Below are 23,144 nucleotides of genomic sequence, written 5' to 3'. Positions count from 1 at the left end.
ACCCCACCTCCACACGTGTTTGCAAAACATTCCAGGCCCATAAAGTGTCCAAATGCCAGAAGGGCCTACATGCACGTCGGACTGAATGGATCTGATTCAGCTCTCTAGTTGTTCCTGGAACAGACGTTGAATTCCCAGAACCCCGTCCATCTCCCCACAGACAGCTCTGGCCTTTTCTCAGGGAAAAGGAGAAAAAGCCCCTTGGAAACTGTGCTCAGGCCACTTCTCCCTGGTATCGAGGCTGTTAGCATGCGTGCGGCACCACAGCCTCCCCTGCCCCAGTACTGACGGTGGTCTGCAGTTCACCTCGGTAACTGTCTATAAACAACATCCTTCCTCAGTGATCACGTGAAACAGATTTTAGAAGAAACCATTTATTCCAGGAAGGTGTCCCGGAAAGGGCTCTGAGCTGGGTTTGGGAGACCTTCCTTCTTTCTAGCTCTGGCCTCGACTCCAACCTGAGTTGTCTGCGAGATTTTACTTATTTATGGAGCAAGGGTTTTCCAAGAGACTGAGATGTGCGAAACACAGTACAGGCGCGGCGAAGGGTGGGGAGACGAGCGAGGCGAGATGAGCGAGGCAGGTGTTATTTAATACCACAGTTGCTCATGCGCACGCGCACACAAGGCTGTCGCAGCGAGACCGGAGGCAAAAGGCAAAAGTTGACAAGATCACCCCTCGGACTGAGGAGAGAACTGTGTGGTCTCACGGGCTTCCCTGGATCAGGTGGGCTGGTGATGTCCCAGCGACCTGCTCATCTCTCCGTGCAGCTGTGGAACTGTGTCTGTAAAGCATCGCTGGGGCTGTGCCACACGGGGGCTCCTGCAGCAGACTGCCACCCCCCCCGGGTCCCCCCCGGGTGGTGCCCGTTCTGGACACGTTCACCACGTGCTTTGTGCACTTGACATGGATGGCCTTGTTTGCTCCTCACAGCCAGCATCTGACAGTTGAGAAAAGCGAGGCACCATGAGGTTAAAGAGCAACCCGATGGAGGGGGACCAAATTCCAGGTCTGCCTCCGCAGCGGGTAAGCCTGACCACTGGGCCAGGCCTCTTGTTTGTGACCTGGGTTTTCGGCTGGACCCCTCGGGCTGTGTTTCCCTCTTTCTGTCATTCTACACACAAGCTCTGACATCTCCGTCACCTGTACAACTACTTGTTTTTTTCTTTTTTGGATTTCATTTTTTATTTTCTGGCCACACTATGCAGCACGTGGGATCTTAGTTCCCCAACCAGGAATCGAACCCACCCACCCCCTGCCCCCTCCCCCCTCCCGCGTTGGGCGCGGGGAGTCTTTACCACCGGACCATCAGGGAAATCCCACAACTATTTCTTTAATAGCGACTCGCTTCCGAACTGTTAACTGTATATCACCAACTTAAATGGAAAATGAGTATCATTTGTCACCAAAAATGCCCTGTTGAAATAAATACAATGGACCATAAGCAAGCCTGTTAAAGTCTGGTTAGATTTGGGTTTCCAGCCCAGGCGCTGGGCCTGCTAGTTTTGTTGAAAAGGGAGTTACAAACCATCAGAGGGGTGATGAAGACACACAGCCCCAACCTGACACTTTTCTCCAGGGTTAACCTGGAGTTAGTGTGGTTGCTAACCACATTGAAAGGAGTGGGCCTATGACTGGGGGTTATTTACCATCCAATCCACAACCCTCGCTTTGGGAACTGTCTCCCAGCTTCAGTACACACCCACGAAACACTGGGTGCAGTTGGTCACCCAGTCAGGGTTCCATAAAGGCAAACCCTGGCTCTGGTGAAAGTCATGCTGTGTGTCCTGGGGCAGCCACAGCCTCACAGCCCTTCAGAGATGGATTCTTGGGGAACCAAAATAGACTCCCCTCTGGCACTGAAATAGAAATGAAGAATTTCCCTGGTGGTCCAGTGGCTAAGACTCCATGCTTCCAATGCAGGGGTTTGCAGGTTCAATTCCTGATCAGAGAACTAAGACCCCACAGGCTGTGGGTGGCATGGCCAAAAAAAAAGTGGAAATGACTCTCAGCAGCACCAAGAGCCAGTGTTTATGTGATTCGACAGAAGGAAATACTTTTAAAGTTAAGTCTTCTTGGATCCAATTCTGAGGGAGATAGAGAACAAGTGAATCAGGATGTTGGATGTTTTTTTCTAAAACATCAGTTTGAAAAACAAAGGAAAATCCCAACTGTGGAGTCACCACCCCGTCACCTCCACACAGACACGAGGATCAGAGTCTGGGGGGAGCATGGGTCCATTCCCCCACCCCCAGCTGTGTCAGTGAGAAAACTGAGCTCCAGGGAAGGCTAAGGGACTCCCTCAAATAGCACCCAGAGGACGGCACGCCGACCTTTGCCAGCCCCTGTGTACCCAGGTGCCCACCACAGCCAGCTCCCCACCCCCCAGGCCTTCAGATGCACCCCGACACCTGAGTGTGTAATCCCCAGATGTATTAGTTCAGGTCCAGTAGTAGACTGAGAGGCCACGATCAAGCTGCCTAATATGCAGAGGAGTTTAAAGAGGGTCTACTTACAGTGTAGACAGCATGTGAGGGTGACCTCTGCGGACAACCCTTTCCTCCCAGCCCGAGGCCTGAACCACGAGAGGAGACGGCAGTTGTCAGAATCACTGGACTTGGAAAGCCCCCAATGAGAGCTGTGCCCCGGCGCTGGGCCCAGCCAGTCCCTGGAGGCCCTCAAGGGAGGGAGCTAGGAGCCAGATCCCCTCCTCCTTCCCCTCCCTCCCCCAGCCTCCTGCTGCTGGCCTGGGGCCAATCCCCACAGAAGCCGGACTGCAGCCCCTCCCGGTGTGGTCTCTGCATCCTGGGGCAGGGCCAGGGAGAAGCAGGAACGACGGAGCTCCCACACACGGAGCATCCGAAGCAGATGCAGGGAAACTAGAGTCGCCCCAGACCCCCACCTCCCCGCTGGTCTTCAAACCGCCTGCTCTCTGGACAAGGGAGACAGAAAAGGCCCCCACTTTGTTTTGAACAGGAGAGCAATGTTGACGGACATTAACAAACAATTAGGATCCCTACGGGCTGACTCTGCCAGAACCAGGCAGACCCGTACCAGAGGGCATGGTGGGGGGGTATCACTACCCCAGGGTGACAGAGCTGGGAGGCCCTGGGTTCCCTGGGTGGCTGTCACTGTCTCGATGGAAATGGTGACCTCGGCAGGCAAGCTGATGGCCCTTGCCTGGACAAGGAGCCCCACGGGGAGGGGAGCTCAGCTCCACCCTGCCCACCAAGTCTCCAGCACTGAGGGTCATGTCTGGCTTCTCCGTGAGACCATGAGCCCCTGGAGGATGGACACTGTGCCTGTCCCCACATCGTGTCCCGGCACTGGGTGTGTGACGAGTACTTAATAAATATTTAAGTGAAGACCCCCGTTTCTCTCCCTAGAGGAGAATGCATGCGTTTTATGGTCTCCAGTCCCACCATCTAAACATCTCCATTGTTTCTCCTCCAGGGAGGCCCTCACTCACCTCGCCCTCTGAGTCCCAGTGTTCTCGGCCTGGAAGAGACCAATGTTCCCATCCATTCATGAGGACACGGTGCCCACCGCTGCCTCCTTTGGGTGAGTCAGAGGGGCTTTACTATTTCCGGGACAGGGGTGTGGGCACTCTGGGGAACACCTAGCAGAACATGCCCCTCTTCTCTGGGACGATAATGGAAGCCCATTGGAAACAACACGCAACGTTAAATCCGGAGTCAAAAGTCCTCAAGGGCTGGTGTTCAAATCCCCCAGGGCCTGTCAGGGGCAGAAGGGAGAGGACTGACTGTTCTGCTTCTGGGCTGGGTGTTGCAGGAGGAGGGACACACCATACGGGGGGTCACATGTGAACCAGCGCAGGGTTGAGGGAAGATGTGAAAAAGAAGAGATGGAAACTCTGAAGGCAGCGCAAGAAATCAGACGGAGGCTGAGCCAGGTCTCCATGGAGACAGGATGTCTTCAACGCATGGCCGACATCCGAGGAAGGTCTGGACACTTTAAGGAGAGAATGTGGCGGGGGATGGATCTTGAGTGGAAGCAGAGAAAAGGGAGGGTCAGTCCTGAGGGGCCAGTGTTAGGGAGAGTGGGCAGTGGGGCCCAGCTGGGGCTTCCTATGGCAGGTGTGACCTGCTATGGGGATGACCAATGTTCGTCTCAGTAGAGGCCATGGAAAATGAGCCCGATCACTCCCAGTGAAGCCCTCCCCAGGCCACCTTCTAACGACCCTGTGGCTCCTCGGAGTCCGGTATGGGCCAGGTGCCATCCTTCTGGGAAGGACTACCTTGCGGGAAAATTAACAAGTAACATCAGGTGGGACACTCTGGTCTCTAGAAAGCCAGACCACAAGAGACAGCACTCCAAGTCTGGGGCTCTGGGGAAACAGGGCTTCTCTTCCTGCAGAAATGGGGCCAAAGGCTGGACCAAGGGGAGCACGCAGGGCAGATCTTACCTTCAGAGGCTCCGCAGAGAAGACTGCCAGTGTCCACGGGTCAGGACTTTAGGACTTGTCTCTGTTCCATGATGTCTGGGGCCTCACTTGGAAGACGCACAGGCTAGGGGACCAGAATCAGCCAGAGGTTATCTGGGGCCAGAGGATCCACACCCAGGGCGACAAGTCGGGGCCTCTGCACGGAGCCTCTCCATGTGGCTGCTTGAACATCCTTATAACGTGGCGGCCAGCCTCTTCTCGAGCAAGAAACCCAAGAGGCCCAGGAGGAAGCTGCAAAGCCACGCACGCCTTAATCTTGGAAGTCACACACTGCCACCTTGGGTGGAAAATGAGTCACTCAGTCTGGCCACATTCACTGGAAGAGGAATTAGACTCCACCCTTTGCAAGGAGGTTTATCAAAGAACTTGTGGACATATTAAAACCACCCTCCATGAGAAGAGTATTTCCAGTTCCATCGCTTGCTCCTTGAAGCACTCAGGGACAAAGCTTCGGACTGTCCTTTTTTTCTCTTCTTCTGCCTCATCCCTGTCACGTCCCAACATCTCGTCCACCTGCCAGAACCTGCCAGTGGCTTCCCCACTTCTGGGTTCTGCTCAGGCTGCTCCTTCTGCCTGGGGCGGGGCCCGTGCCTCTCGGCCCCTGTTGGCATGCTCTTCATCCTCTGAGCCCCAGCTCTGGAGTCACCTCCGAACTCCCCCACTCCTCCCACCTGGGTCCCTTGACCCTCCTGCCACCCCGAGGCCTCATGTGCCTCATTCCCACACTGGGTCTGAGGTGTCAGGAGCTCTGGTAGGGCAGGGATGTGTGGTGTCCCTTTCCGGCTCCCTACAGCCAAAGTGGAGCTCAACTCGGAGGAGATGCTCAAGAAACATGTAAGGATAAATTGCGTCGATGAGTAGGTTCATCACAGGTCCCCAGTCTGGCCCTTCCAAGATAGTCAGCTGCTCCAAAATGTATAGGGGCTTTTCCTGGGAAATCCCAGAGGCAATCAGCAGATTCTTTCCTGTAATCTATTGCTCAGCTCCTCTCCCTCAGGTCTACCCAACAATCAAACTGCCCAGGAAGAATCCCTCCACCTCCACTTTTCCCACATCCACCCAAAAGAGCACTTGGAACACATTCAGTTAATCCTGCCCTCTGCCTTGTGCTTTTAGCTTTTTGATATGTCTTTACACCTACTCTTTGATTTGAACCTTGCAAATAGCCACACAAGGCAAATCAATGAGAGAGTGATACTCTAAAGAAAAGAAAGTGGAAGCTCAGATGTAATTTACCCAAGACCACACAGCTAGGATTGGAGCCCATGTCTGTCTAAGTCCCATGCCTCTTTGTCGAAGGCAGAAAGGAACTAGCCTTAGAGAAACACTTGCAGAAAGTGAACTGCCCTCTGGTCTCTCACCCCAGAATGAAAGAGAAGCCAATGGGTTAATGATAAAATCAGCAATGTGAGAATAAGGACTGGGACTTCCCTGGTGGTCCAGTGGTTAAGATTTTGTCTCCCAAAGCAGAGGGTACGGGTTCAATCCCCGGTTGGGGAGCTAACATCCCACATGCCTCGGGGCCAAAAACCAAAATCTAAACCCAAAGCAATGTTGCAACAAATTCAATAAAGACTTTAAAAATGGTCCACATCAAAAAAAAAATCTTAAAAAAAGACAAAGAACCAAGAGTGGTGCTCGAGTTTGACACTGTTTATTTTAATAAGTTCACACACACACACAAAAAGGTAATTATTCTTGTTTATTGAACTGAGTGCAGTGCTTGGGACTTTTGGTACTTATCTCAGATCCTCACCACAATGCCAAGAAGATTTTGTTATTCCTAGTTTATGAAGTAGACCATTACGATCCAGAGAGGTTAGTTAACTTACTCAAGGTCACAAAGCTAATGAATGAGTCAGGACTGAGCCCAGAGGACTCTCTGACGTCAAAGCCCCCACCTCCCTTTCCGTCAAGCAACCTCAGTTCATCATCAATGCTATGCTGATGGAAGGTAGCGAAGCTTGACAGCTACCCTCTGCCAGGAAGAGACAGGGCGTGGGCAGATGGGCTGTGGTCTCGGAGCCAGGCTGGAATCCCCCTGTCTGGCATGATACCACTTTTCTCTTCTAATTAATGGCTCACTCACAGCCAGGCCACAAGAGGCTGAAAGAGACCAGCACCCTTAGGAGGAGTCCCTGTGATAAGGAAGGAATGTGCTGTGGATCTTCCCACCACGGAAGCTTCCAGGAGGGCCAGCATCTAAGACTCACGCTTGTTCATACGAGTGATGGATGCTGGCCAAGGAAACCTCCCAGTCGAGCCTGGAGGCCAAGAATACAAGCTCTCAGTTTAAGTGCAAGGAGCACAGGCACCTTTCCAAGACCCGCAGGGACTCAGATGCACCCGGACTGTCTATGAACACCGCACAGCAAGGGCCTGAGTTCCACCCCTAACCGGATGCAGCCCTTGCCCTCTGCGCCAGTTGCTGCTCCTTCCTCCCTTCACCCCGAGGTGTAACTGCCTCTTTTCCACTTTCTTGCAGCGCCGAAATGCTCAACCTCACCTCCCGGGTCCTTGAACCTGCTCTCAACGGGACTCTGCCCGAGAGCAGCAGCTGCTTGCAGTCCAACTTGGGGAACTGGCTCAACACCATCCAGCCCCCCTTCCTCTGGATCCTCTTCCTGCTCGCCGCCCTGGAGAACACCTTTGTCCTCAGCGTCTTCTGCCTGCACAAGAGCAGCTGCACGGTGGCGGAGATCTACCTGGGCAACCTGGCCGTGGCAGACTTGATCCTGGCCTGCGGGCTGCCCTTCTGGGCCGTCACCATCGCCAACAACTTCGACTGGCTCTTTGGGGAAGCCCTCTGCCGCGTGGTGAACACCATGCTGTACATGAACCTCTACAGCAGTATCTACTTCCTCATGCTGGTGAGCATCGACCGCTACCTGGCCCTGGTGAAGACCATGTCCATGGGCCGGATGCGCGGGGTGCGCTGGGCCAAGCTCTACAGCCTGGTGATCTGGGGCTGCACGCTGCTTCTGAGCTCACCCATGCTGGCCTTCCGCACCATGCGGGAGTACAACAGCGAGGGCCACAACGTCACCGCCTGCATCATCATCTACCCGTCCAGCGGCTGGGAGGTCTTCACCAACATCCTCCTGAACTCAGTGGGCTTCCTGCTGCCCCTGAGCGTCATCATCTTCTGCACCGTGCAGATTATGCAGGTGCTGCGTAACAACGAGATGCAAAAGTTCAAGGAGATCCAGACGGAGAGGAAGGCCACGCTGCTGGTCCTGGCCGTCCTGCTGCTGTTCGTGGTCTGCTGGCTGCCCTTCCAGATCAGCACCTTCCTGGACACGCTGCAGCGCCTCCAGGTGCTCTCGGGCTGCTGGTACGTGAAGATCGACATCTTCACGCAGATCACGTCCTTCGTGGCTTACAGCAACAGCTGCCTCAACCCGCTGGTGTACGTGATCGTGGGCAAGCGCTTCCGCAAGAAGTCGCGGGAGGTGTACGCGCGGCTGTGCAGGCCAAGTGGCTGCGGGTCGGCGGAGCCCAGCCAGACGGAGAACTCCATGGGCACGCTGCGGACCTCCATCTCCGTGGAACGCCACATTCACAAACTGCAGTAGCGGGTGGGGAGCAGCCAGCAAGCAGATGGCACCCGGGGCTACCAATGGGTGTGATGACGGATGGACGGCGGCTCTCGGGATGCGCCCCCAGGAGGAAGGAAGGCATCCCAATTGTGACCTTGGGCAGTGAGTCGGTGTCTCCAGTAAATTCCTGCCCCACCCAAGCTGTGGTGAACAGGGCTGCAAGGTTGGAAGGTGCACAACCAAGGGCCCCAGAAATAATGACAGTATTATCCTTCTTACTGGCTTCCACCCCTGGGCCAGTCTGCTGCTTCCCGAGGAGCAGAGGAGCCTGGGGACAGGGACAGGAGTGGCCGAGCTCCCCTCCTACGTGGTGTGTCACTCTGCCGGAGCACGACAGATCTCCAGAAATGCCACCCAGCCTTGGGGCAGCCGCTGAGAGGGCTGTGCACACTGGCTGACGTGTAGTTTTGGGTTTCTTGAATCCGCTCAGCTGGGACTTTGGAGGATGATTCCTCAGGTCAATGAAGGTTAAACTCTGAGTGATCCACAGTGAGAGCCCAGAGACCAGGACTCTTGTTTCCCTTGCAGAAAGACAAGTAGTCTGTGCCAAAGACGAACCCAATAAGTACTTACCCAGCACTTGCTCTACACGCAGCATGGAACCCTGTGGGCAAGAAAAAAGAAAATAATCTGTCCTGAAGGAACTTGCAGACTCACGATGATTCAGCAGCCACCCCAAGGCTGTTCTAGATGCGGTCAAGCCAGGCACTGTGGACAGGGCAGGGAGGAGGAGTCAGGCGCACCAGCTCAGAGGATAACTGGCTGCTCGTGGCAGCGTCCCCGCCTCGGTTTCCTCCCGGTAACACGAGGCTGTTGTGGGGATTAAAGGAGGTAATAGGCACAGAAGTACTTTGACAAATGAAAGGTGCTATGTAAATATGAGGCATTATTATGCCCGCAGAATGGGAATAAATTTATTCTAAGGAGAAAGACAAGTGCAGCAAAAGGTCTGTAGAAGAGAATCGGTGTTGAAGCTAATGGTTGTGGAAAACACGCATTAGTGTCTGACACACACTAAGTGCTCCGTATGTTAAGCTCCCTTCCACCACCTGCCCTTCCCATCAATTTGCACGCATGCACGCACACATGCACACACACACACACACATGCACAAGCATTTTCAGGAAAGGTCACCCCTTCCATGGAGGCGGGAGAACACCCTCCCCATCCCACCTCCACCGGATCATTCACCCCAAGAAGCAACTGCAGAGAGGCTGCGGCCCTGCCTTCTGCGGGCGGAGCCAGGTGGCGAAGGGCGTGGTGGGCAGCGATAGGTGGGGCGGAGGGCGGGTACCAGGTGTCTGGCGGGAGGAAAATGGACCAGCATCCTTGGCCCTTAATGGACAGGCACCTGGCCCCAAGCCCCAGGTCCTCCAGGGGGAATTCCTTTCTTCTTTTTCTACACATTTTATAATCTGCCTCCTGAGGCCGGCCCTCTGGGAGAACAGACCATCCGGACGCCAACATCAAGCTCTTACAGTCAAGACAGGGATGGGTGCTCAATAGCAATGGAGTTTAGGAGCTTCTGGTAATGTAGGCAGCACCCTGGAAGCACTCACTGGATCAGTAGATAGGTGATTCGTTAGTGGGCTCTCCCTGGGGAGGTTTTATCCTCCCCAGGGCCAGCAGGATTGGGATGGAAAAGAGCCCATAAATCCTGACCAATCCAGCTCTGGATTTTAAAAGAAAAGGGGTCACAAAAAGACCCCAACCCAGCCTTTGTTTTCTGCCATGCAAGCCCCTCTGCCCAAATAAACAGACACACTCATAGCTAGAGAAAGAAAACACGTGAAATAAGAAGTACAAACCGTTTCATACTAGAATGAAGTGAAACCATGTGTGGATGTGCTGGTAAAGAATCTGCCTGCAGTGCAGGAGACTCTGATCCAATTCCTGGAGAAGGGATGGGCTACCCACTCCAGTATTCTTGGGCTTCCCTTGTGGTTCAGGTGGTAAAGCATCTGCCCGCAATGCGGGAGACTGGTCAGTCCTGGGCTGGGAAGATCCCCTGGAGAAGGGATAGGCCACCCACTCTGTTATTTTGTCCTGGAGAATGCCATGGACTGTATAGTCCATGGGGTCGCAAAGAGTCAGACATGACTGAGCAACTTTCACTCACAAACCACATGCGTAATGAGAGTGGAGTTTCACGAAAGGAGACTGGGCTGGGCTTTGGGGTGTGAGGAACTCATTCATCAGAGGGTCTTTATGTTCTGAGGGTCTCCTGCCAGCAGAGCTCTGGGCTCCTAATGGCCATTTAGGGTCCACCCAGGGGCAGAGGAGTAATTTGTCTGTGGGAGGGGAGCTGCCCTGTGGGTTGTGTTGATACTGTGATAAAGAACATCTGTCCTGTGAAAGACCCAAAGAGCTATCACATTATAAAGAGGGATTATTTCACAAATGAGAAATGGGTGAATGGTGTAAATGTGCCTTTTCTGTCCAAAATAATAAAGGGATGAGGCATTTTTGTGTGGTTCTTTCTTTTGTTACAACTCCCAAAACTCTGAATCTTGTCACAGACACTGCCATAGGCAGTTAGAAGTCTTGAGTGCACGGGTTCCATTTATTTCCACTCAACCTACTTAAAGGCTCTGTGCTATAAATTAGTGGTGTCCAAACCATTGTAATTGCATATCTGTATAAGTAAAAAAGTTTTGATTATTTTTACCTAATATGTACACTTATTAACAGGTATTAAAATGTACACTCTTGAACATACCTAAGTAGAAATTTAAGAAATTTCAACCGTTTGAATATTTTCTCCCGTCCCACATTGGTGACTCAATAAGCTTCCATCAGGTGCCCATGAGACCCCAGGCGGTCGTAGAATCGTAAGTAAAAGTGAAAACGTGAAAGTATTAGTCGCTCAGTCATGTCTGACTCTTTGCAAACTCATAGACTGTAGCCCGCCAGGGTCCTCTATCCATGAAATTCTCCAGGTGGCTCAGATGGTAATGAATCTTCCTGCAATGCAGGAGACATGGGTTCGATCCCTGAGTTGGGAAGATCCCCTGAAGAAGGGAATGATTATTCACTCCAGTGTTCTTGTCTGGAGAATCCCATGGACAGAGGAGTCTGGTGGGCTACAGTCCATGGGTTCTCAAAAGTCATAAGGATGACAGCAATTCATTTGTGCACGTGATATGTATCTATTAAGTATCTTCCATTTGATTTCCATTTGGAGAGGTCTAGATCAAACAGTTGTCTAACCACTGCTTGCATTCTCACAGTGATGGAGAACTCATCACCCACTCCATTTTGAGACCCCTTCATTATTCATGTAGTCAATCATTCATTAAACAAAATTTGCATTCTGTGTCTACAGAAATGGCACTGCTCCATCTCTTCATCCATCCATCTCTGCTAGAAACCTGGGGTTCATGGTAAAGAGGAACAACCATCTCTGTTATTCCTTCCACCTAGTGAATTGGTACCTTTTTAGATTCCCCCCAAGTGTTTCCTGGATCTATCTGTTTCTTTCTATGTCTAACCATCATCTCTTATTGGTCTCCCCAACTCTGACATTAACCACTGCCATCCCACGATCTCCCAATTCTCATTTTCCACTGTGCAGCTACTGACCTCTTTTAAGAAGGCAAAGGCAATGATAGGGAGGCTATACACGTAAAGAAGAATGTTTAGAACGTGATGACATAAAGCAAGATTCTCTACGACCCACCTCCTAGAGTAATGGAAGTAAAAAGAAAAGCAAACAAGTGGGACTTGATGAAACTTAAAAGCTTTTGCACAGCTGCCGGAGTCCAGCTCCAGCAGCCACAGAGTCAGCTTGAAGGGATGAGCGGTGTCAGCAAAGAATGATGCAGCCTCTGACTCCAGGTGCAGGACTACGTGTTCATTTCAAGCATCAGGTCTTCTTTTATACTTTGACAAAAGCATTAGGTCAGAGGTTTGACATTTTCAGTTCCCCCTCACCCAGGCTTATTGTCTCATTGTTGCCCTTCAAACAGAGTTCCTGCTGATTCTCTTAGAATCATGTTTACTTGTGATTACATTGTAACTCATGCTTATGTCTGGGCTGCGTACCACATTCCTCAGTTTATTTCTTATCTTTCTAAGTCCTGCTTGCCCCTAGTATCCTAAGCTCACTATCTCCTAAAAAGGCTTCTAACTATTCTTAATTATTTCTAAACCTTAAACTCAGCAAACTTCCTTTGCCATAAACATTTCCCTCACAAACAGGTCTCAGATAACAATCCTTCCTATGGCCTCAAGCTGTGGCCTACGTGCTCATCCTGGGACATTCTTTCCAAAAATCCTGAACAAATGTCAATGGTTACTTTATAGATTATTTTCTGGGCACAAGTGCAGAAGGCTTTGTGCTTTCTCATGCTTCTCTCAAGAACAATAAGCACCTTAACATTCTTTCCTGCCAACTCAACCAAAGAAAGAAAGAACAAGTCAAAATCACAAAACCTAACTCCTTCATCCTGGGACCGTGCCTGCAGGATAAGGAGAGGGGATTGGGGCCATACCTCCATTTTGTCAGTAATGCCTAAAGCGGCCCCCAAAATGCAACAAAGGAAACTATACGCAAGGTGAAAAGACAACCCTCAGAATGGGAGAAAATAATAGCAAATGAAACAACTCACAAATAGTTAAGTTTCAAAATACCTAAGCAGTTCATATAACTCAATACCAAAACAACAAACAACCAAATCAAAAAGTGGAAAAAAGACCTAAACAGACATTTCTCCATAGAAGACATACAGATAGCTAACAAATATGTGAAAAGATGCTCAATATCACTCATTATTGGAGAGAAGCAAATCAAAACTATGATGAGATATCACTTCACACCATTCATAATGGCCATCATCAAAAAGTCTACAAACAATAAATGCTGGAGAGAGTGTGGGAACCTTCTTGCACTATTGGTGAGAAAGTAAACTGATACAGCCACTATGGAAGATGGAATGGAGATCCCTTAAAAAACTAGGAATAAAACCACCAGATGACCCAGCAATCTCATTCCTAGCAATATATTCTGAGGAAACCCAAAATGAAAAAGGCACATGTACCCCAACGTTCACTGCAGCACTATTTACAATAGCTAGGACATGGAAACAACTTAGACATCCATCAACAGATGAATGGATAAAGAAGTGGTGGTACATATACACAATGGAATATTACTCAGCCATAAAAAGGAATGCATTTGAGTCAGTTCTTGAACTTAGAGCCTATTATACAGAGTGAAGTAAGTCAGAAAGAGAAAGATAAATATCATTTCAGTTCAGTTCAGTCACTCAGTCATGTCTGACTCTTTGCAACCCCATGAATTGCAGCACACCAGGCCTCCCTATCCATCACCAACTCCCAGAGTTCACCCGAACTCATATCCATCGAGTTGGTGTTGCCATCCAGACATATCATCCTCTTTTGTCCCCTTCTTCTCCTGCCCCCAATCCCTCCCAGCATCAGAGTCTTTTCCAATGAGTCAACTCTTCACATGAGGTGGCCAAAGTATTGGAGTTTCAGCTTTAGCATCATTCCTTCCAAAGAACACCCAGGACTGATCTCCTTTAAAATGGACTGGTTGGATCTCCTTGCAGTCCAAGGGACTCTCAAGAGTCTTCTCCAACACCACAGTTCAAAAGCATCAATTCTTCAGCACTCAGCTTTCTTCACAGTCCAACTCTCATATCCATACATGACCACTGGAAAAACTATAATCTTGACTAGACGGACCTTTGTTGGCAAAGTAATGTCTCTACTTTTCAATATGCTCTCTAGGTTGATCATAACTTTCCTTCCAAGGAGTAAGTGTCTTTTAATTTCATGGCTGCAGTCACCATCTGCAGTGATTTTGGAGCCCCCCAAAATAAAGTCAGACACAAGTGTCTGACACTGTTTCCACTGTTTCCCCATCTATTTCCCATGAAGTGATGGGATCAGATGTCATGATCTTCGTTTTCTGAATGTTGAGCTTTAAGCCAACTTTTTCACTTTCCTCTTTCACTTTCATCAAGAGGCTTTTTAGTTCCTCTTCACTTTCTGCCATAAGGGTGGTGTCATCTGCATATCTGAGGTTATTGATATTTTTCCCAGTAGTCTTGATTCCAGCTTGTGCTTCTTCCAGCCCAGCATTTCTCATGATGTACTCTGCATATAAGTTAAATAAGCAGGGTGCCAATATACAGCCTTGACGTACTCCTTTTCCTATTTGGAACCAGTCTGTTGTTTCATGTCCAGTTCTGACCAGCATATTGGTTTCTCAAGAGGCAGGTCAGGTGGTCTGGTATTCCCATCTCTTTCAGAATTTTCCACAGTTTATTGTGATCCACACAGTCAAAGGCTTTGGCAGAGTCATATACTAATGCATATATACGGAATCTAGAAAGATGGCACTGATGACTTTATTTGCAGGGCAGCAATGGAGAAACAGATGTAGTGAACAGTCTTGTGGACGTGGGGAGAGGGGAGGAGAGGGTGAGATGTATGGAGAGAAACTCACATGGAAACTTACACTACCATTTGTAAAATAGACAGCCAACGGGAATTTGCTGTAGGTCTCAGGGAACTCAAACAGGGGCTCTGTATCAACCTAGAAGGGTGTGATGGGGAGGGAGATGGGAGGGAGGTGCAAGAGGAAGGGGACATATATACACCTATGGCTGATTTGTATTGGGGTAGTGTCCCACCACTCTTGGGATAAAGTTCCACTTCTAAAACGTGGCTTACGAGACCCTTCATTAGCTGGCCTCCGGCTTGCCTCTTTCCCTCTCCTCAGTCCCTGGCTCATTCCCTACCCTCAATCCATGTTGGACACAAGTGTCTGGCAGGTATTTCATTCCCCCTCTGTTGCCCACACTTCCCTCCCTGCCTGGACCCCAATAGGACCTTGAGTTTGGAGAAAGCTACCCACAAGTGTGCCAGGGCGCTCACTCATCGAGGGACTTTGTTCACGGATGGGGCGTGACTCAAGAAAGTCTGGGATCCAGGGGTCTGAGCAGGGCTCTGAGCAGACAGAAACAGGGCCAGAAAGCCTCCCTCTCGCCTCCCTCCCACCTCCCTCTGCTCTCAGCCAGGTAGCAAGAGCAGCTCTCATCTCCTCACCCTTCTTGGCCCCCGGAGAGCTGATGCACTGGGGAGAAGTCCAGGTGGGTGTCTGGTGGACTCAGAAGCAAGCAATAGATCCAGCTCCTGAGTCTTCCCTGGGTAGAAAGGGTGAGGGCCCAGTGCCCAGAGTTTCAGACCGTCTGTCATCTGCCAGGTGCCTTGATGGGAACTAGTGCTGGTGATGCCGGCTCCCAGCAGTGATAAAGCCACTTATGATTCAGAGGTGCAGACTCCATCTGTGGACTCCCGTAACACATTCCATCACTTCCTAGTTCCTCCATCCCCGGGCATGCTGCAGAGCCTCACACAGCCCTGACCTCTGGCCAAGCCCCGGGAGGATGTAGGGGTCCGAGTTGAGCAAGCAGGTCACAGTTTAGCAATAGCCATGGCTGAAAGTTTAATGGTTTGTTTGTGGGTTTTTGGCTGAGGTTCAAGGGGCCCCATGCAAATATCTCACCCTCTACTGAGCTCTTATTTACTTTTTTCTTTGCTGCTGTGGTTAACTACAGGATATCGAATATAGTTCCTTGTGTGGTACAATAGGGCCTTGTGGTTTATCCATCGCCGAGCTCTTTTTAGAACTGACCCTCATGACCACTCAGGTAGGCAGGTGCCTGTCTCACTGCTGGTTCAGGATGTGGAAACAGGAAATAACCTGCTCAGGCCATGTGGTTCTTCAGGAAGGTGCTCAGAAGCCCGCCTGCTCTTGGTGTGTTTGTGACTTGGCAGGTGGATGCAAATACTGTCACAGAGGAGGCTCCCGAGGTGAAATCATGCACGAAGGGTATCCGAGCCTCAGCTTGGGCTGTTTCTGCCCCAATAAACAGACTTTGTATCTTCTGGGGCTTGTGAATTCTTGCTTCCTGCAGAATCACCTCCCCAGAGGCAGGTGGTTGACACCGTACAATGAGATATTTACTGAGATAAGATTTCCATGCCTTGTTCATTCCAGTGGCTTTTAGTGAATTCACAGGGTTGCGTAACCATCACTGCCCTCTAATTCCATTGCCTTCCTCCCTCCACATCCATTAGCAGTCACTTCCTCCCTACTGCCTCTGGAAGCCGCTGATTTTCTCTCTGTCTCTAGATTTGTCAGTTCTGCACATTTCATCGAGCTGGAATCAAACACTGTGTGCCTTTTGTGCCTGGCTTCTTTTACTGAGCCTACAGGGAGATATAATGTTGGATTGTAGGGGAAGAACCGTGCAGGCCAGGCCTCAAGTCCCTGCCATGCCACCTATTCACCATGTGATCCTGGCAAACCACGCAACTCATTTCCCCCACACTGGCCTTTGGCCTCGGTTTTCTCATCTGTGAAGTGGGCAGATAGTACAATAAGTATACCTATGTCATACAGAGCTACTGACTCCAGAAACTTTGGAAACTGTAAAGGGAGGCCCCAACTTGGTAGAGACTGCTCTGGACTTGGAGTCAGGGCCCTTATCCATGCACCAGCCCTGTAACTTCTTGGCTGTGAGGGTTTGGAGAAAATCAGTTAACTTATCTGAGCTTCTGGAGGGTTTTGCCTATAAAATGAAGATTCGGGTGTTGTGAAGGTTAAGTGAGGTAAAGGTGCTCGAATGAGTTTAATAGTGTCTCCTTCCTTCCCCAAATTCACATCCACTTGGAACTTTAGATATTACCTTACTGGGGGATAAGGTCTTTGTGGAAGACCCTTCTCTGGTGGCTCAGATGGTAAAGAATCTGCCTGCAATGCAGGAGACCCAGGTTTGATCGCTGGGTTAGAAAGACACCCTGGAGAAGGAAATGGTAACCCACTCCAGTGTTCTTGCCTGTAAAATTCCATGGACAAAGGAGCCTGGCAGGCTGCAGTCCATGAGGTTGAAAAGAGTTGGACATGACTGAGCGACTAACACTTTACACTTTCACTCTCATACAGAGTGAGGATGGGCCCTAAATCCAATGAGTGGAGTCCTGATGAGGAGAGAAGAGGGTCCACAGAGACACAGAGACGGGAGAGGTTGGAAGCAGAGGCCCGGAGCGTTGGGATGTCAGGATTGCCACCAGAAGCTGGGCAGAGACAGAGGACAGACTCCCCCTCCAACCCTCCAGGAGGAACCAAGCCTGCCGACGCCTTGACTGCGGACTTCTGGCCTCGTGCCGTGCAAGAGAATAAATTTCTGCTCCCTTAAGCCTCCCCGCACGTGGTACTTCACTCCAGCCGCTGTAGGAGACCAGTGCAGGTATTTTCACAGCTCTGAGCGAGTGTTCACCATAGAGATGCTGGTCCCAGTAGACACAAAGCCCTTCCCCCAGCAACGGAGGCCAGAAGCAGACACTCCAGGTTTCCCGCGGGCCAGCGGTGCTAGTTGGTGATAAGAAGTTTCCTAAGAACGAATGGGATGCGGCATCTTACAGAATCTCAGAGGTGTCTTTATGGGGAAGATACTGAGGCCTCCCTCAAGGTACTGTAGCTTTCTGGGGGCTGGCCCAGACCCCAGAGCGTGTGCGCCATAGGCCTCGACACCCCGTCTCTGCTGACCCAGCAGCGGGACTGCCCCGTTTCTCTCCTCCTTCCTCAAAAGGCAGGCGATTCCGGGAGCCTCAGCCCAGGTTAAGAAGCGGCCACAGGGCCCAGCTTCCAGCTTCCGGGCAGCTCTGTGGCAAGCCCACATTGGTGGGAGATTGTTTATCAACAAGCCTGAAAGATGGCCCAAGATGAGCTCTGAGGCTCCTCTGAACACCTCCCTGCACGCTGAGTCACTGCACAGCCGGCTCAGTGGGCAGCCAGGCACCCCTGCCGGTTCCTCCCCCAAGTCCTGGCGGAGCCGGTGGACCTTACAAAGCCTTCCTGTTCTCGAGCTACCACTGGCCCATGCAACAGGCAAGTGACAAAACCAGAGCTGCTCCCGCCAGCTCCTGGTGAAGGACCACTGTGTCACCATCATCTCCTGTGGTCCCCAAACGTGGAGAAGAGGCCCTCTTCACAGATTAAGAGACTGAGGCTCCAGGCAGGCGAGGGGGTAGATAAACTAGGCGCTTTGGATTATACATCCCTCTACTGTACATAAAATAGATAAACAACAAGGACCTACTGTAGAGCACAGGGAACTATATTCAATATCTTATAAAAACCTATAATGGAAAAGGATCTAAAAATTAATTTTATATACCTGAATCATATTTATATGATATATATGATAAAAACTGAATCACTTTACTGTACACTTAAAAGTAACACAATATTGTAAATTGTTATACTTTAATTTTTTAAAATGGTTTTAAAAATCCAGAAAAAATAAAGAGACTGAGGCCCCAGGAGGTGGTATAGGAAATAACCCAAGTTCACCCAGTTCAACAGGGATGGAGCTGGGATTTAAACTCCTTCGAGGTGACTCATTGGCCAGACGTGCCCACCCAGACTTCCCCACCAGACCTTAAGGACTGGGGTCTTGCTTTGGAATCAGATTCTTTCACAACGTACTGGTCCCCTTAGAGGAAGATAAAACAATGAGACCACTGACATCTTGACTACTGAATGGCCTTCGGGGTAGTCAGACCCCTCCCCCTTCAGATCCATCACGGAAGAAGAGAAACTCTCCTTTGATGCCCACCTCCCCCTCCCCTTTAGTTGCCCAAATTCTTCCTCTTCCACTCAGTACTGACCCCCATTTTCGTCTAGAGCTATAGGGCTCCCCTTCCAACGTTTAAGCTATTCTGATGCTATTATTTATGTACTCATTGGAAAAGACCCTGATGCTGGGAAAGACTGAGGTCAGGAGGAGAAGGGGGTGACAGAGGATGAGACGGTTGGATGGCATCACTGACTCAATGGCATGAATTTGAGCAAACTCAAGGAGATAGTGAAGGACAGGGAAGCCTGGCAAGCTGCAGTCCATGGGGTCGCAAAGAGTCAGACACGACTGAGCCACTGACACTCACTTTCAACTTAAGTCCAAAACCAGCCTTTTGACTCTGTTTCTAAGAACCATATTCCTGCCTTTATCTTCCCCATCTTCATAAGTGGTACCACCCAGTTACCCCTAGAAAATTCTTTGCTGCTTCTCTCTTCCTCATTCACCAGGTTCTCCTGGTTCCACCTCCAAACAGCATCTCAAATCCATCCTCTCTCTGGTTCCTCTTCCAGCCTTAAACCCTTCCAGCCACACAGGAGCTAGGGTGACCTTTCCAAATGTTTAAAACCCTTTGGTGGCTTCTTGTTTCTGGGGGATGTGCCATCCTGACACTCCTTAAGGAATGAAGGAGCTGCTACTCCAGGTGCTGAGATGCTGCTCAGTTAAAGCCCTTCTTCACCCAAGATCATGCCATCTTCCAGGGAATCCTTCATCCAATGGCTGAGAGAAGGAGGGAAGCCCAGCCCTCCTGCCCCAACTCAGAGAGCTCTGAAGGGTCATCCCATCCAGGAGTTTTCATGGGTCTGTGGAGGCTTCTCTTAAGACTCCCCGTAGCTCACTTCTCCCTTTGTCCAATCCTTCTTCCTTCCTTTCACTTTCGCAGGTCCTCCTCCCTTAGACCCCCTGCAACCTGCAATGCCATAGACCTGGGAAACTCTGAACTCTATCAGCTGTTGTGCCAGGCTCTGTCTTGGCTGGCCCTGCCACTGTTCACCTCCTCTCCAGCGGTTCAACTTTCTACACTTGCTTCTTCAGCTCCTCACGTCCATCAGGCTGTTGCAGCCTCAGGACCTTTGCTTATGCCGTTCCCTCTGCCCACACTGAGTTCCTTCGACTCTACAATTGGTTTCTCTTCTTTCTCCCAGTTTTCCCCCCTGCCTCCATGACCTCCCTCAGTATGAACCCTCACACTTTCTCTGTTTTGTGGAACACCACATCCTGAGCTGTGTCTTTCTAGAACTTGCCACAGTTACAATCACAAGTGGTTTTCTCTGTCTGCTGGTCTGTCAAGGATGACCCTGAGTCTTGCAGAAAAGGTGAAAATTCTCTTTAGCATTCAGTTCACCTGTACACAGAGTTTTGCAGCACAGAGAAGCATCCCCAGTTAGGGAGACCAACATGATCTATGTTAAAGATAAACACTCACAACATCAACTCTGTCTCCATTAAAAACATATGAGCACTCCTGGTTTTTAAGGAATGAACGTGCAAGCGTGCTCAGTCATGTCCCACTCTTTGCAACCCTGAGGACCGTAGCCCACCAGGCTACTCTGTCCATGAAATTTTCCAGGCAAGAATACTGGAGTGGGTTGCCATTTCCTACTCCAGGGTTTTTAAGGAAAAGGAAGGTATTGGCTTGGCCAAAATGTTCATTAAGGAACATCTTATGGAAAAACCTCCCTAAATTTGGGGCAACCTGATACTTCATGCCCCTATTTTTCACAATGCATGTGGATCAGTTAGGCATCTAGGTTGACTGGCCCTTCCCCAAAGATTACACAGAGAAAAGTCATAAAACTGGGAAACGCTACATCAACATACATGCATTCAGCTTATCCTGTGAACATCTATATAATGTGATATTGACAGTTTTCACGCACATGTGTGACCTTTAGGACGGCTCTCAAAGTAGTCAGGGCACCTTCTCAGATGAAGAAACCGAGGGTCAGAGCGTGTCCAGGACAGTCTGGGTCCTCCAGTTCTCTTCTGGGAGTCTGGCAAGTGGACAGCCTCCCTCTCTGTACCCACTCTCTCAGATCTAAAACTGTTTTCTTGTATTATTTATTTGGTTTTGGTTGTGCTGGATCTTAGCAGCCATGGGTGGCTTTTCGCTAGTTGCAGTGAGCAGGGACCCCTCTCTGGCTGCGGTGCACAGGCCTCTCATCGCAGTAACCTCTCCCGTTGTGGAGCATGGGCCCTCAGCGCTCGGGTTTCAGAAGCGGCAGCATGTGGTCTCAGCAGTTGCAGTTCCCAGGCTCCGGAGCACAGAGTCAACAGTTGTGGCGCATGGGCCCAGCTGCTCTGAGGCCTGTGGGATCCTCCCAGAGCAGGGCTCGAACCCGTGTACCCTGCATTGGCAAGCATCTACTCTACTACCAGGGAAGTCCCTCTAAAACTGTTTAATTTCCTTCTCTGCTCAAACCAAGAGCCTTCCCCTAAAGGCCACCTGCACAGGGCCTGCCCCAGGGTAGGACCTATGAGATCTCACAGAAAGAATAAGTAAATGGGCTAGAACAGAGGTAAGGGTTAGAACTGGGTTTTCTGACTCCAAGCTCCAAGTGAGTCTTCCACAAATACATCTGTGTACCTGGGCATTTATGATATGCATGTGGGTCCTTTCATCTACAGTGTTTTTCTCAGCTTGCCTGCCATCCAAACTCCTATTCATCTCTCAAAACCCAGCTCAAATATCCCTCCGCCATGAATTTTCCCAGCTCTCCGCTGAGCAGAATTAAATCCTTTCAGTCTTGACACTCAGACGGAACTTTGGCACTTCATTGCCACTTTGCATTCTGCAAAGGATAGTCCCCAGATGTCTGTCTGTCTTTGTCCTCAGCCAGACCAAGAGCTGTTTATGGGACCAGTGAGGGCTTTGTTCATCTCTGTCTCTCCAGTGCCCACAAAGGACCTGGCACCCACACGTAGTTTGGGACATATATGTTGATATAGAGGCAAGCTGTTGATATTCTTGTATATAAATATTGTGTCATCCCAGAAGTTTATTTGGGTTTTTCCATGAGATGTTGCAGAAAACTCAAATGAATTTTCTGGCTAACACAATAAATAGGTTTTTGAAGTCATTCAGCAGATATTTGTTAAGTGCATGAACCCTGTTATAGGAGTTGTGAACAAGACTTTAATCAAAAGCAATAAACCCTTTGCTGGATGCAGCTCACATTCTGGTGAGAGAAAGAGGAAGTAAAAGATAAACAGATGAATTTAACCAGGTGATGATAACCACTGTAACAAACCGTGAAGGCAGCCAAGTGGAGGGGGGATATTTCAGGGAGGGGCTCTCTGTGTGAGGACCACACAGACCTGAGGGAGTGAGTGTGCAGGTCCCAATGAGAAGGGTGCTCCAGCCAGAGAGACTGGCCAGTGCAAAGGTCCTGAGGTAGGAGACGAAGTGGCTTATTCAAGACAGAGTGAGGAAAGAACTTCCCTGGCTTCCAATGCAGGGGGTGTGGGTTCCACCGCTGGTTGGAGAGCTAAGATCTCATACGCCTCCTGACCAAAAAACCAGAACAAAAGAGAAGCAATATTGTATCAAGTTCATATAAAGACTTTAAGAAATAGTCCTCTTAAAAAAAAAAAGAAAACAGAGCAAGGATGCCAGGGAGCAGGCAGAGGCAGTGAGAGGGACACTCAGAATGCAGCAGGGGGCGGGCCACCGTGGCCTTGAGGACCTCTATCAAATCTTAGTGTCGTCCTGGGCCTGAGACAGGACACACCATGGTCCAACTTCGGCTTTCCAACACACAGGAGCATAGCCAGTGCTCTCCGGCCAGGCCCCTTCCGAGTGCTGCCCTGGGAGGCTTCCTGAATGCCAGCACGTGCCAGGCCTGGGCTGTGTTAGCTCCCGGGATCCTCCCAGCTTCCCTAAGAGGAGGGTCTGGTGGGCCCACTGCCCAGTTAAGAGAACCTGATCTCCTCGAGCAAGGCCAACGTGGGGAGGGAGAGTTTTCTGTGAATTTTCTTAAACATTCCTATTTCACGGCACCCCTGTCCTGGCAGAGTTTCTCTGCAGGGTGACCGGTGTCCAGAGCCCTTGGCTTCTAAATGGCCATGAACGCAGGCCAGGGCAGCGCCCGTGGCTGCCTGAATGCCCAGGACACACAGGTGGGCAGCTGTCTCTCCCGTAGATTTCTGGGTTTTTGTGCTTTGGTAAACCTACATGGAGGATTTTATTTTTATCCCCCTGACATCAGGACCCCTTGCTCTGACCCCACCCCTCCTGCCCTCCCATCCCCGGTGCTACAGTTGGGTTCTCTCCAACCGTGACGCTTGCCACACTTGGCTGCAAGTGTCTCTTGCACGCCTGCCTTGTCCGTGTGACCGTGAACAACCCAGGGTGGACACTGAGCCATCCTCTCTGCCTCTGGCTCCCAGCTTGCACCTGGCCCC

General features: G+C 50.4%; 2 protein-coding genes across 3 annotated transcripts in view; both read left to right on the top strand.

Annotated features, from left to right (window-relative positions):
• The first annotated feature begins 3,453 nt into the window (after window positions 1–3,453).
• The window catches only part of BDKRB1 (bradykinin receptor B1), a 34,643-nt gene continuing 14,952 nt past the window's right edge, over window positions 3,454–23,144 (top strand). The window contains exon 1 of one of the 2 annotated variants that reach the window (XM_040257086.1): window positions 3,454–3,561. The gene's annotated coding sequence lies outside the window, so the exon portion shown is untranslated. The remainder of the gene's footprint in view (window positions 3,562–23,144) is intronic. The other variant, XM_040257087.1, reaches the window with a different exon arrangement.
• Window positions 3,474–11,189, top strand: BDKRB2 (bradykinin receptor B2). Its single transcript, XM_040257085.1, has 2 exons — window positions 3,474–3,561; window positions 6,951–11,189. The coding sequence occupies exons 1-2, from the start codon at window positions 3,512–3,514 to the stop codon at window positions 8,038–8,040; spliced, it is 1,140 nt and encodes a 379-aa protein (XP_040113019.1). The 5' UTR covers window positions 3,474–3,511; the 3' UTR covers window positions 8,041–11,189.

This window comes from Oryx dammah, unplaced genomic scaffold (assembly GCF_014754425.2).
Source record: "Oryx dammah isolate SB20612 unplaced genomic scaffold, SCBI_Odam_1.1 HiC_scaffold_16, whole genome shotgun sequence".
Lineage (NCBI taxonomy): Eukaryota > Metazoa > Chordata > Mammalia > Artiodactyla > Bovidae > Oryx > Oryx dammah.
This window is presented reverse-complemented; position numbering and strand designations above follow the sequence as displayed.